Source organism: Macrotis lagotis, chromosome 1 (assembly GCF_037893015.1).
Source record: "Macrotis lagotis isolate mMagLag1 chromosome 1, bilby.v1.9.chrom.fasta, whole genome shotgun sequence".
NCBI lineage: Eukaryota > Metazoa > Chordata > Mammalia > Peramelemorphia > Peramelidae > Macrotis > Macrotis lagotis.
This window is the reverse complement of record NC_133658.1, coordinates 198,722,508-198,736,682: the sequence shown is the minus strand read 5'-3', so window position 1 is coordinate 198,736,682 and position 14,175 is coordinate 198,722,508. Positions and strand designations below refer to the sequence as shown.

General features: G+C 34.4%; 1 protein-coding gene across 1 annotated transcript in view; it reads left to right on the top strand.

Moving 5' to 3' along the window:
- The window catches only part of DLGAP2 (DLG associated protein 2), a 213,473-nt gene that overhangs the window by 181,024 nt on the left and 18,274 nt on the right, over nucleotides 1-14,175 (top strand). The window contains exons 6-7 of the mRNA XM_074226339.1: nucleotides 1,387-1,472; nucleotides 3,236-3,651. Coding sequence (XP_074082440.1) covers nucleotides 1,387-1,472; nucleotides 3,236-3,651 — 502 coding nt within the window. The remainder of the gene's footprint in view (nucleotides 1-1,386; nucleotides 1,473-3,235; nucleotides 3,652-14,175) is intronic.

Sequence of the window (14,175 nt, the reverse complement as noted above, 5' to 3'; positions counted from 1 at the left end):
GCTGTCAATCCAAAAGTAGGTGTCCTGGCAACTATGTAACAGTCTTGAGAACCATATGCTGTAGTGGAAAGAGGCCCAGACTTGGAGTCACAGAGATTTAAATTTTAATCCTAGATCTGACAATATTTCAAGTTCCTCATCGATGATGGTTGGGCATGAAGGATAGGCCAGTCTTGGAATCAAAAAGACCTGACTTCACATGTCTCCTCTTATAAATGCTTCCTGAATTCCCATCTACCACATAAATCATGAACTGAATCAAATATCTATGTATGTATTTGTACTAGCATTGTTTAGGAGGAAAGCATTTTGTAAGCCTTAAAAATGATGCATATGTGTTATAATTTCATTTACTAGGGTGCAAAAAACTATGAATTCATATTACAATGGTCACAACAGTGCCAATTTACCATTATATTGAATCTTTTCAGTTTATGCTTTCTTCCCTTAATTCAAGAAACACCAGTTTGGTCCAAGTTCTTACCTTATCTTTTTGGAGGCCATTTGTTTAAAAAAAAAAACAGAGCAGAATTATGACATTGTGTGATTACTACACTGCTGGGTGCACACTGCTGAGAAGACAGTGTTTCTGTATTTGTTTTTAGCAGTCACAACTCTGAGATTGAACCTAATTCCCTCATGCCTGGCTATTGAATAGCAGATAGATACTTAGCAAAGGCAAGGAAATGTGAAATTTCTGTTTATTACAAATACATAAATGTATATATCTGTACACATAGGTGACATACACATGCATGTATATGTGTATGGACATGTATGCATGCATCTCAAAGTAAATGTGTGTATATACATTACATACATAATTCATCTCATAATTACATGTGTACAGTATCTGTATATATCTTTATTTATATATTATAATCAGAGATAATACTTTAATATACCTAATTATTTTTATATTTGTTAGATCAGTAGAAGTTTGTCAAGCCACTTACTGGTTATTATTAATTACATTTTGGTTACATGCTGTTGGTACATGTTTAAAACCTTTACATGACTTTTTTCATCTTAGAACATTCTAAGATATTTTGGCACTCATTATTTTTTTAAGAACTCTACAGAGATATCTTATACTAATGTAATTCAAACAAAGCCTCTTCTTGACTGTACTGAACCGAGTAATTTCATTTGCATATATTTAAAAGACAGAATTGCAGAACTAAAATGGTTATGTAAAATTTTGTGAAACACAGTAGCAAAATTATTATACTCATAAGAGTGGAATTTTTTCTTTTTGTGTGATTTTATTGGGTCAAGTGCTTCACTGAATTAATTAAAAGAATATATAATTAATTACTGTAAATGAACAAAAAATTAGCTTTTTTCATGTTCTCTTCTACATTCACATCTTTTGTATTGAATTAGGTGGAAACAGCAACTGATTCTGATACAGAGAGCAGAGGCCTGCGGGAATATCACTCTGTTGGAGTGCAAGTGGAAGATGAAAAACGGTAACAACAAAAAAACAAAACAAAACTATGTTATGTTCCTGAAGCAAGAGCTATTTGTTATGAATCTGTTTGTAAGCCTCTAGATCATAGTAACCATCAATAATTCTTGCTATTTGTTTTCATTTTTATGCAACTCAATTTATATCACTCAAGTATGACTCAACATTTGCCCTTGCCCTACTATTGTTTCTTCAGGAGGCAAGAAAATTATTCTTCCTAAGGTAATTTAAAATATTTGAAAGTGAAGGAACTGACAATTCTATATTCCAAAGACCTCTAGACAAAGAGAAGGGATAAGTCAAGAGTCTATTGATAATGGAAATATTTATGCTTGATTTTGTCAAATGAGAAGGAATTAGGTTTGAAAAGAAGTCCAAAACCAAATCACAGTCTGGAGCAGATCTTCTGTACTTGAAAAATGTATATAAAGATATAATTCAATTATGGTGATATATTTATCATACTAGAGGAAAGTAAAAGATTAGCATATATTCTTTAAAATAAATTATCAAAATAAATGTTATTTTATGTGGAAATATAAGAAAAAGAATATTGAAATCTTGAAAATCAGAGTGATGGATTAATTTTTATCCATTCTTACTCATGGTGGATTATCCTGGATTCACCACTTACCAGCTCTATAACCCGGACCTAGTCATTTAACCTCTTTAAGCCTCATTCTTCATCTGCAAAATAAAGAATTGGACTAAATCCATTGGGTTAGTTTTTACACTGAAATTTTTAATTTGTTTTTTCATGGTTAAGCCTTTTTCCCTTACATAGGTAAGTAAATGACAAAACTATCCTGCAAATTAACTAGATACAGCCATTAGATACTTTGTGAATCTGGTTGATGTGAAGTCAGTGCTTCACTCTAATACTAAATTGTGGGTGCACTAAAATACACACACACACACACACACACACACACACACACACACACACACATAAACACTGAGTCACCTTCCTATGTGTAAACTCACAGTCCTCCTGAGACGGTCAATGATATGGGCCTTAGTTTCCCTAGCTATAAAACAAAGAAGCTGATGTGACATTATTATTGTTCAATCAGATCTGATTCTTTGTGACCCTGTGGACTATTATCACATTAATATTGTCCATGAGGTTTTCTTGGCAAAGATGCTGGAGTGACTTAGCATTTCCTTCTCTAGTGTATTAAGACAAAATGAGGTTAAATGACTTGCCCAAGGTCACATTGTTAGCAAGTGTCTGAGGCCACAGTTGAACTCAGATCTTCTTGATTCCAGGCCCACTGCTCTATCCACTGCACCACCACCCTCCTCCATAGTTGGTGTAAGCTCCTTTCTACTTCATTACCATTTTTGTATATAAAATCCTTTACATTATTTCCTTATAAAAGAAATTCAATAAACTATTTCCAACTTATAGATGATATTTGAAATGAAAGAACAAATAGTAGTTTAATTCTAGTATTATATAGTAGACTTTTAGAAATATAATTTAGTTAAGAAAATGAAATTTAAGCATTCATGGCAATTTGAATATTAGAAGGACATGCATTTTTCTTACAAATCAAACTGAGGGGAAGTCTAGGTAGAGAACATTCAATTGATAAAAACATAAATTTTACCCAAGTATTGTTAAGTCTTTGGAGCATAGGCATATTCATTTTGTAATACTTAGGAACTCTTGGTCAGAGCCATGCACAGTTATGATGATGGAGGAATATGGCACAGTGGTTTGGGTCCAACTTTCTGCAATTTCTTCTTTTTCTTTTCCAGGCATGGTCGGTTTAAACGTTCAAACAGTGTAACAGCTGCAGTTCAGGCTGACCTAGAACTGGAGGGCTTTCCTGGACATATTACCATGGAGGACAAGGGTCTTCAGTTTGGTTCATCATTTCAGCGACATTCAGAACCTAGCACTCCTACCCAATATGGCGCAGTAAGAACTGTACGGACACAAGGACTTTTCAGTTATCGAGAAGATTATAGGACCCCAGTTGACACCTCAAACCTTCCCCCACCTGACCCTTGGCTGGAGTCATCTATTGAGACAGTAGAAACTGGCAGGATGTCCCCTTGTCGACGGGATGGAACGTGGTTTATGAAGTTACTACATACAGAAACAAAAAGGATGGAAGGATGGTGTAAAGAGATGGAAAGAGAAGCAGAAGAAAATGACCTCTCTGAAGAAAGTAAGGATATTTTGGAATCTTATAATTTTTGACACTAACATTCCTTAAAGGAAATAAAAGAAAAAATTACTTCAACATAGTTCTTAAAGTCTTTAGATGTACATAAATAATAATATTGTACATTATTCTTTTTCCTTCTAAGTATCAGGAGGAGATTAAGTTAAGAGAGAGCCACCAGGGCAGCTAGGTGGTGCAGTGGATAGAGCATACCTGCCCTGGAGTCAGGAGGACCTGAGTTCAAACATGGCCTCAGACACTTAATTGCCTAGCTATGTAACCTTGGGCAAGTCACTGAACTCCCATTGCCTTAAATAAATAATTTTTTTTAAAAAGAGAAAGGCAACTTGGCCTATTCATTTTTATAAGGCAAAGAAATGGAATTGGCCAAAGAGATAGTAAACAGACTACTAGATTTGTAGTTCAAAGCCAAATAAACTAGATTTCAATCTTGCACCATTACTTATTACTTCTGTAACCTTTCTGAGACAAAGTTTTCATCTGTAAAACAAAAAGGACAAGGTGACAACTGCAGCACCTTGCAACTCTAAATCTTTGAATTTATAAATCAATTAATTTCTTACTAGTATTATGAGATCAATTTATTTAACTGTTCTTTAATTTAACATTTTCTAAGTATCTGTATAATACATAATTTTAACAACCTCGGAATGGAAGAGTCAAAATCAAAGTAGTATAATGACCCTACATTTTTCTGTTCCTGCATAAAGAGCATAATGGCCTTGGGAACCAAAAGAACAGAGAAAGTGTTTATTCCTTTATTCTTATATGTATTTTTGCTACAACATCTATTCCATATTCCTTTCTCAAGATTTTTAATATCAAGATAAAAGGAGAGGAAAATATTGGACCTAAGGTCACTTATATCCTGTTTCTTCAATACTGTCTCTTGGTCATCCAACACCACTCATTCTTTCTGTGAGTAGACAGCAGATGCTTAGTATCTGAGAATTGCAGTTGCCATGGTAAAGCATTTAAACCTCATTTGGATGATATGCACATGCATTTTTACAAGGGTCTAATGAATCTTAAGGTAACATTTGTTTTCTAAATAGCATACATTTACATGTTTCATCAAGTTGAAGAAGAGATTTAAAGAAGAGATTTCCAATCTTTTTAGAAGATGTTTTATTGTGCACTTGAATACTATTTTCCAATTTTAATATACATATAAATTTATTATGATAATTTTTATATTATTCTGTAGATTCTATAATATCCATTATTAAAATAAAGCAACAGAGATACATTAAATTGTCTAGGATGATTTAAAATGGGCATTTAACTTATCAACTTCAGTCATATTTGCGAATTCTCTACCTGGTGTTTTGTTCTATGGCCTTTTAGAAACAAATCAAAGATCAGAGAATCTAGAAGCTATGACCTATTTTTCCCTTATTTTTTTCTTAGGTAAAAGTGTTTGGAGATAAGCTAAGACATGAAAGATGGTAAAGCTAATTTCCAGAATGTCCTATGATAATTAATTTTTCTGTCTTCTGATAATGATCATTTTAAAGATTAATTTTAAATTTACTATCACTTGTTTTAAGCTAATATAGAAAGAATGTATCTTATACCAAATATTTAGCCTAAATTTCTTGTTTGAAAACAATTAGTGTCTTTTGCTTCTAACAGATGCATTGTACTTAACACTGAATTTGATCTGTATTATTATTCAAAGTGTTCACTTTTGGCATGTGGTTTTGTTTTTTAATCAGGACTTTTTAGGTATAGATTTTTCTATCTTAAAATCTAAGATATTATCAATGTGTCTTTTATTACTTGAAAACAGATACAATGTAAAATTGCCATCACCCTGAAGTTAACTAACCAGAAGATGTCTTTAACCAGAATTATAGTTGCCTTCTATTTTAGGGGAAATGTACAAATTAGAAGCATATAAGAGATTTTATAAAAATCTAAATTTTAAAGAATGATTTTCAGCACACATAGTGGAGTTGATACTGATTATACTTAATCTTCTACTTCTCAACTTAATATGGCAACATAGTTTGATGATAAATGCCTTGTAATTGAAGTTATGGTCTCTGACTTCAAATCCCAACCTTGTGACAACCTAACTTAATATGACCTCAGACAGGTCACTGAACTACTTCGAACCTTAGTTTCTGTATGTATAAGAGGAGAAGATTATGTTATATCATGCTCAAAGTTTCTTCCAGCTCCAATCATCTAGTGTCTCTCAGTACAATTTTGTGAATGTTTGTCTATGTGTGTTTATACACTGCCTCTCTATAGGTATAGGAAGATCTCATATGTGTGTTTATAAATATATATATATATATATATATATATATACATATATATAATTACATTCATATATAGTTTTATAAATTTATGTCAAAACTTTATATAGGTGTGTATATCAAAGCTAAAAAAACTCAAAGCTTTTTAGATAAGTGATAAGCAATGCTTAAAAACACAAAATTCAAAATGAACCTCACTGCCCTGTGCTTATATTTGAATGACTGACAGAACAAATGCTACTAACCCCTGTATGTATAGATGTAAACCTCTCTCTCTCTCTCTGTATATATGTAAACAGAGAGTGAGAGAGAGAAAGAGAGAGAGAGAGAAACTGACTTTCCCTGAGTGGGTTTGTTAATTTGCTTCTGTTTGAGTAGCAATAATTCCTTTGTTGTGATTATTTTATTTTTTTGTATCCTATTTCCACATGGTACTGACTATTAAGTTGGTCAATTAAAATTGTGTATGTCATGGACAAACTAATATATTTGAAAATATGTCTCACTGAGAGGAAGTCACAGGAGAGACAGATTTTTCTTCAACATAACTCTACCAACTCTAGTCATCTAACAATGAAATTGGCTGCCTCATAAAGTAGCTAGTTCCCTGACATAAGAGATACTCAAACTGAAGATGGTGGCTATCATGCAGGATGCCATAGAGGTATATTCCTATACTCACCACAATGATCATAATTTGAGTTAAGAGGGAATCTTAGTGGTTATCTGTTCCATTACCCTCATTTAGAAATGAGAGAACCAAGACCCAGAAAGATAAAAAGACTTGGTCAAGCTAAAACAAGAAGTGCTGGAGCTAGAATTTGAATTCAAATCTGGTTTCTTCTAATTTAGCAATTAAATTTCAGTGTTCTTTAACTTGACCATGCCATGTGTCATATTTGTGTCTGTTAAATTATTAGACTGTATGTTCTCTTAGAGCAGAGAGCATATCAGTCATATATGAAGCTGCGCATCGCATTTAAAATGTCTCAGTTGTTTTTAATGACTGAAATTGTGTGCTGGAATGAATAGAAGAATTCACTTGTACTAGTAGTCTCAAATAACTAGAACACAGGAAAATTCCAGAATGTTTTTTAATTAAAAAGACTAGATTTAAATCATATAAACCATATAGACAAAAATGATCTTAATTTCATGGTTTTTTTTCTCACATTTCCTATTAATAACACTAAACTTCATTAAAAATCACTTAGGAATCAAATTCCCTCTTATTGCTCTAGTTCCTTAATATAATCAGTAGTTTTCAACTTAGAGATTAGAATATTTAGCCTTCAAACCCTGCATTAACTGAATGGAACACTTCATGGTAATTATAATAGACTTGAAATTATGTCTAAAACTGGCCAAATCTGTCAAAATTGATTTTTGTCCCACAAGCATGTTTGCAAAGGAAATTAGTGTAGTGTTAATCAGATCCAGACACCTGAAACTGCTTAATAATTTTCAAATAAGGAAAACTTTTAGCCAGAATCAAGTACAGACCTTGAATAAGTTACCTAAACTTTCTGGGACTCAGTTTCCTCACTTGTGAAATATGATTCCAGTGCAGACAATATCATATACTCCCCAGAGCCCATGAAACAATAAATTTAATGTGTTACTAAATAAGAACTAAAATACTCAAATATATCTGGGAACTTGATATGAGAGTTCTCTCCCAACCCATCCATGCCTCCTCATCCTATGAAATTCTTGTTTACATCTTTACTCAATGCGCTAGTGGTCTTCCTATTACTTTTTTTAATGTGAAAGGGGATAAACTATAAATTATAAACTAAGAATCTTTTTTTACTTCCTGTTTTGCTGGACATGTTGACATATACCTGCAATGCCTGTTCTTGGGAGGCTGAAACTGGTAGTTCACTTGTGCTCAGATGTTCTAAGTTACATAAGACTGAAGCTTCCAGGTAGCACTACTAAGTCTGGCAACAATGAAGTAAACCCTTAGAAATGTGGGGCTACCTGTCTGCCAATAAAGAGGTGAACCAATGCAGTATGCAGTTCAGAAATGGAGCTAGCCAAAGATTCTGTGCTAATTTGTATTGGATCAGGCCTTGAGTAGATGTACTTATGCCTTGAGTGAAAAATATAGAGCAATCAATCTAAAAGATTTTTCTATAAACTTTTCTTTACAAGTAGAAATCTAATTTCACATGCACCCAGACACACACAGAGAGAGAGAGAGAGAGAGAGAGAGAGAGAGAGAGAGAGAGAGAGAGAGAGAGAGAGAGAATTAATATTAATGATAATGGCATTTGTTGTCCATCATTTTCAGTGAAGATCATGACATCAGGGAGGTGGTGCCATGACAAACACATGAATTGTATTTGAGAGAGGGGATATTGTGCTGTCACTAGTCTGTCTCCTCCAGAGCCATCTGGTCTAGTAGCCAGATATGAATCAGAATGACTGGAAATGGTCCTGGATGCAGAGCAATCAGGATTAAGTGACTTGTCCAAGGTCAGTCAGCTAGTAAGAGTCAAATGTCTGAGGCTAAATTCAAACTCCCATCCTCCTAACTCCAAGGCCTAATTTCCAATGAGATGTGAAGGTGGCAAGCACAAACATTACCACTTTAACAGGAGAGGCAACAAATTATGAAACTGGGAAGAAAGAAGGGGTGGGGATGAGAGAGAGAGAGAGAGAGAGAGAGAGAGAGAGAGAGAGAGAGAGAGAGAGAGAGAGAGAGAGAGAGAGAGAAACAAAGAAACAAAGAAAGAGAATCAAATTAAAGTATCCTTAAAGAAACTTATTCTTATGAATGAACCTCAATGAACCTCAAACTTATTATAGTACTATTCATACAGGCTCTTCCCTGTATTAAGATGGGAGCCTAAATTATGTTCATTCTTTCACCACACTAAAAAATACTGAAGAAAGTTTAGCATACATAATACAGTGATGGTGAAAGTTTTCAATTAGAGATCAATCCAAAGAATTCCTCCCCCCCCCAAAAAAAGATAGTTATGCAAAGAACAATTCAAATGATAAGTTCCATATAATTCGCTAAGAAATCTTGAGAAGAATATATTTGAAATTTCACAGCAAATCTAGGCCAAATTGGAAACTGCTGAAAAGTAGAGAGAAACTGTGGTAACTGAATAGGTTAATCAGGTAGCTTTGTAAAGCTTTGTATATCAACAGTAAGAGTTAAATTTATTCTTTAGATTTTATATTCTGATTAGCATCAGACCTTGTCTTCACTTCTTGAAAGGATCGTTGTCTAAAAGAGTCAATATTAGAACTGTACAGTAGAATGGAATACATTGAAATTTTTACAATTATAGGAAGCTATTTACACTGCAGGTATCAGTTGAGGTCATTATCATTTAAGGAACAGAAAAAGACTTTTGCTATTAACAACCACATTAGTAACATTGCTCTTTAATAGTTATCATCTTTAAAGCAATATTCAATCTATACAATTCATAATTACTGTCTAGCCCCCTAAAATAATATCAGTATATTGCTCATTTAATAATACAGTGCTAAAGATTATAAGTTGAAGCACTTTACATTAATACTTTAGTTGAATTCCATTAAAAAGAATATTAATAGTGGGGACTAAAACTCCCATTTTTCTCTAAAACTGACTTCTTTAATTGCAGTTTAAGGCAATATGCATTCTAGAAAAGGGAAATGTATTCATTAATTCCAACAGTATATTTCTTCCCTGATAAGTTGATTAGAACAAACCTGTCCTTAAACTTGCTCATAAATCATGTATGTTATTTGGAATTTACAAATAGGACTGCTCTATAAAGGAACCAAAAGATAATCTTTACTCTGGTGAGATTTTTGTCATAGCACCATATTTTGTTTTGAGTTAGCAAAATTTGAAAGATAATGATATAATAAAAAAGAATCCAGAAATTGGAATAACTATTAGCTATTTATTGCCTTGTATAATTACAGAAAGTATTAGAATAATTTTATCATAGAATTTTCTTACCTGGAAGAGATCTTAGACACTGTTTAAACCAATATTTTAAATATATATTTTGTTGAAATAGTTATTGTTTTCTTCCTATTCATTTGATAGTCCAGCTAATTCCTACATAGATAACAAATGATCATAATTTATTATTTTCACAGAACCTCAAACTTATTATAGTACTATTCATAAACTTGTGGATATCCCAATTATCTGATAGAGTAAGGCTTCATGCTAATTAATATGAAGGAGGCTCTCTCTGGATTTTCACAGTACTGCTTTCTGTTGGTGCTCCTCTTATCTGTCTGATCATGCCTTTGCAGTTTCTTTTGCTAGGTCATCAACTGTTTAACATACCCACCAAAAAAAAAAAACACAAAAAACCATGAATGTACCTCAAGGCTCTGTTCTGGACCTTTTCTTCTCTCACAGTGCTGTTTCAGTTATAAATCTCATCTGTCCACATGGATTTATATATCAAATCCACTTCCACACCAACAATTGCCTATTAGTCATTTTGAATCCGATATTCTGAAAGCATCTCCAATGCAACATGCCCAAAATAGAAATCATTATATTCCTTCCAAGTCTACCCTCTTATGAACTATTATTACCATCCTTCTAGTCACTCTGGCTCACAACCCTAATGTCATCCCTACCTCCCCATTCTCATTTCATGTATCCAATCAGTTGTCAGACTTGTTGTTTCTACTGCCACTTCATCTCTTATATATGTCCCTTTCTCTCTACTCATATAGCTATGAACATCATTAAGGTTCTCAACTCCCATCATGGGATCCTAGGCTCACAGATTTAGGCCTGAAAGGGATCTCAAAGGTTATTCTGAACTTGAGCCTTGGATCACTCCACCATTTGCTAATTTCACTCCTATACAGATGCTGTTGTTAAATGAAAATGGAGAAAATTATTCAACCATTCTGACTAATTCCACTACAAATTTATGTTATACAACTTCACCTAGACCCTAACTGCTACAACACCATCCTACTATACCTCTTTTATCATCTCACAACCCCACTCTCCACAGTAGTTCTTCCAAACCTTTTCATTACTCCCCAAACCTTCCATGGCTTCCTTTCTCCTACCCTCTTACATGAGGACCTTGGTTCATATTTTACAAGAAAAAAAATTAGATTATTGGTGCATTCCTTCTTCTCCCCTCTTACTTTTCTCTAATCATTAAGATACCTTCTATCATTGTGATGTTGTGATGTTTGTCTTTCATTCTCAAAGAAGACCATGACATCAGGGAAGTGATGCTGTTACAAACATATGAATTGGATTTGAGTGAGGAGCTGCTGTGCTAAGTTACTAGTCTCATTTTCTCCTCCAGAGTCACCTGGGTCCATTGATAATAATCAGAATGACTAGAAATGGCCCTGGATGTGAGGCAATTGGGATTAAGTGACTTGCCCAAGGTCATACAGCTAGTGAGTGTCAAATGTCTGAAGTTAGATTTGAACTCCTCATTGGAGTTCATGCTCCATCTAATATACTACCTAAATATCATTATCTAACTGTCATTATCTCCTCTTTCACTCCTGTTTCATATTGTGAAGTGACCTTACTCCTTTATAAGGCTAAACCCTCTACTTGTAAAGAAAACCCATTCCATCCATCTTTTTCAACATATTGTACCTTCTACCATTCCCCCTCTTTCATTTATTTATTTTTTGGTTGTTTTTGTGAAGCAATGGGGTTGAGTAAATTGCCCAAGGTGGCACAGCTAAAAGGTATCAAGTATCTGAGACTAGATTTGAACTCAGGTTCTATGAATTCCAGGACTGGTGTACCATCTAGCTGCCCCTCTTTCACTTATTTTCAATATCTCCTGATCTACTGTATAAATATGCTCATGAATCCTCCTCCATCCTGAAAAATATCTAGCACCCACATTCCTGATTGCTGCTTTCATCTTATATAACCTTTCTTCTCTTTGTAACTAAACTCAAAAAAGGTAATCTACCATATATGTCTCCCACTTTTGCTCCTCCTGCTCTCTTCTTAACCCCTTACAATCTGATTCCCAAACTTATAATACATTGAAACCATTCTCTCCAGTTATTAATGAACTATTAGTTGCAAGATTCAATGGTCCTTTTGCTTTCCTCATCCTCCTTGACTTGTCTTCAGTCCTTGACACCATTGATCACTCTTTCTTTCTAGATAATCTCTTCTCTCTAGATTTTCAGAATATCACTTTTCTTACTTATGTAACCTGCTCCTTCCCTCTGGCCTCTCTTCTTTTTTCCTTCTATTACTACTTCACTTGATGATTTCATCAGCATATATATATATATATATATATACATATGATGATTCTCAAATCTACCTATCCTGTCCCAATATCTCTGTTTACTTTGTTTTTTGGAAGGCAGTGGGGTTAAGTGGCTTGCCCAAGGCCACACAACTAGGTAATTGTTAAGTATCTGAGGCTAAATTTGAACAGGTCCTCCTGACTCCAGGACCAGTGCTCTATCCACTGTACCACCTAGCTGCCCATCTCTGTTTACTTCTAATCTCACATCTCCCACTACCTTTCAAACATCTTAAACTGGATGTCCAGTTAACATCCTAAATGATCTTTCCCCAAGGCCTCTTCCCACCTCCAACTTTCCCTGTTACTGTAGAGGGTAATACTATTCCCCAAAGTCCCCAGATTCACACTTAGAAATCATCCAAGACTTTCTCACTTTCTCTCTCTCTCTCTCTCTCTCTCTCTCTCTCTCTCTCTCTCTCTCTCTCTCTCTCCCTCCCTCCCTCTCTCCCTCCCATATCCAACCTATTATCCTATTATCAAAGCCTGCCAATTTCATCTTTGAAATATCTCTCAAATATGCCCCCTTCCCTCCACCCACACTGGTTTAGACTCAATACTTAATGCCTGTACTTTTGCAAAGGTGGGTCAGCCTGCCTCAATTCTCTCTGCCTTTAAATCCATTTATTCATGAAAGTGATTTTCCTAAAGCACAGATCCAACCATGTTACACGGTGACTCCCTATTACCTCCTGAATCAAATACAAAAATGCACTGTGTGGCACTCAAAGTCCTTGATATCATAACCCCCTTCTACTTTTCCAGGCTTCTAATACCTTACTCCCCAACATGTACTCTTCAATCCAGGGTTAATGGACTCTGGGGTTGTTCCATGAATGAGTCACTCCAACTCCTAGCTCCAGGATTTTCTCTGACCTTTCCCCTTACCTGAACTCTCTCCCTCCCCTATTCTGATTATTGACTTTCTAAATTCATCTAAATTCACATCTTTCATTGGAAGCATTTTCCATTCTCTCTTAATTCTAGTGCCTTCCCTCTGCTAATTATTTAGTATTTATCCTATATATAACTTGATTTGCATATATTTGTTTGGATGCTGTCTCTCCCATTAGATTGTAAGGTGTTTGGGGGCAGTAACTGTCCTTTTCCTCTTTTTTTTTAATCACCAGTGTTTAGCAGGACAGTATAGCAGACCATAGTAGGTCTGTAATAAATGTTAACTGATTGATGGTCTGAACCCTTCATTTTACATAAATGGAAACTGAATTCAGATAATCTGCAATCTCTCTCACTTGGGTCTATTGCAATACCCTCATAATTTCTATATTTTGAGTCTCTCTCCAATTTTATACAAGAACCAAAATAATTTTCCTAAAGTACAGGCCTACTAAATAATCTCTAGTGTCACCTTAACACCTTTAGGATCGTTTGTCTTGAGATGTTTGCATTCAAAATTTTTCACAGCCTGGACCCAACTTAGCCTTACTGAAAACATATTCTACTTACTCTCTCTGGCTATACTTACCTTCTTACTGTTAGTCTTTTAATACAGTCATCTCCCATCTCCCATTGTTATACCTTTGCACACTGGGAGTAGATTCACTCTTTACTTTCCCCTTTTGTAATTTCTATTTCCTTCAAGTCTCAGTATAAGTATCACCTATTATGTATAAGTACTTTCCTGATCTTTCCCTCTTCTCTCAACTGAAGTTCATTCCCCACTGGGAAAAAATGCCTCTTCTATACTTTGATTATGCCTATAAATGAACATAAGTGTCTCCCTCCATCCCAAAAGAATGCAAGTTTCTTGAGAACATAGACTGTTTCTCTTTTCCATGTTACATCTAATTAGTGCAAATCAGAAGCTAAATAGATATTTAGGAATTCACTAGTCGAGTCCTTGGTAAAAGTCCAGAACAGAAATCAACAGTGATTTGTATTATTGCTGAATAAGGTCAAAGAAGTTAATAAAGAATTTTGATGGA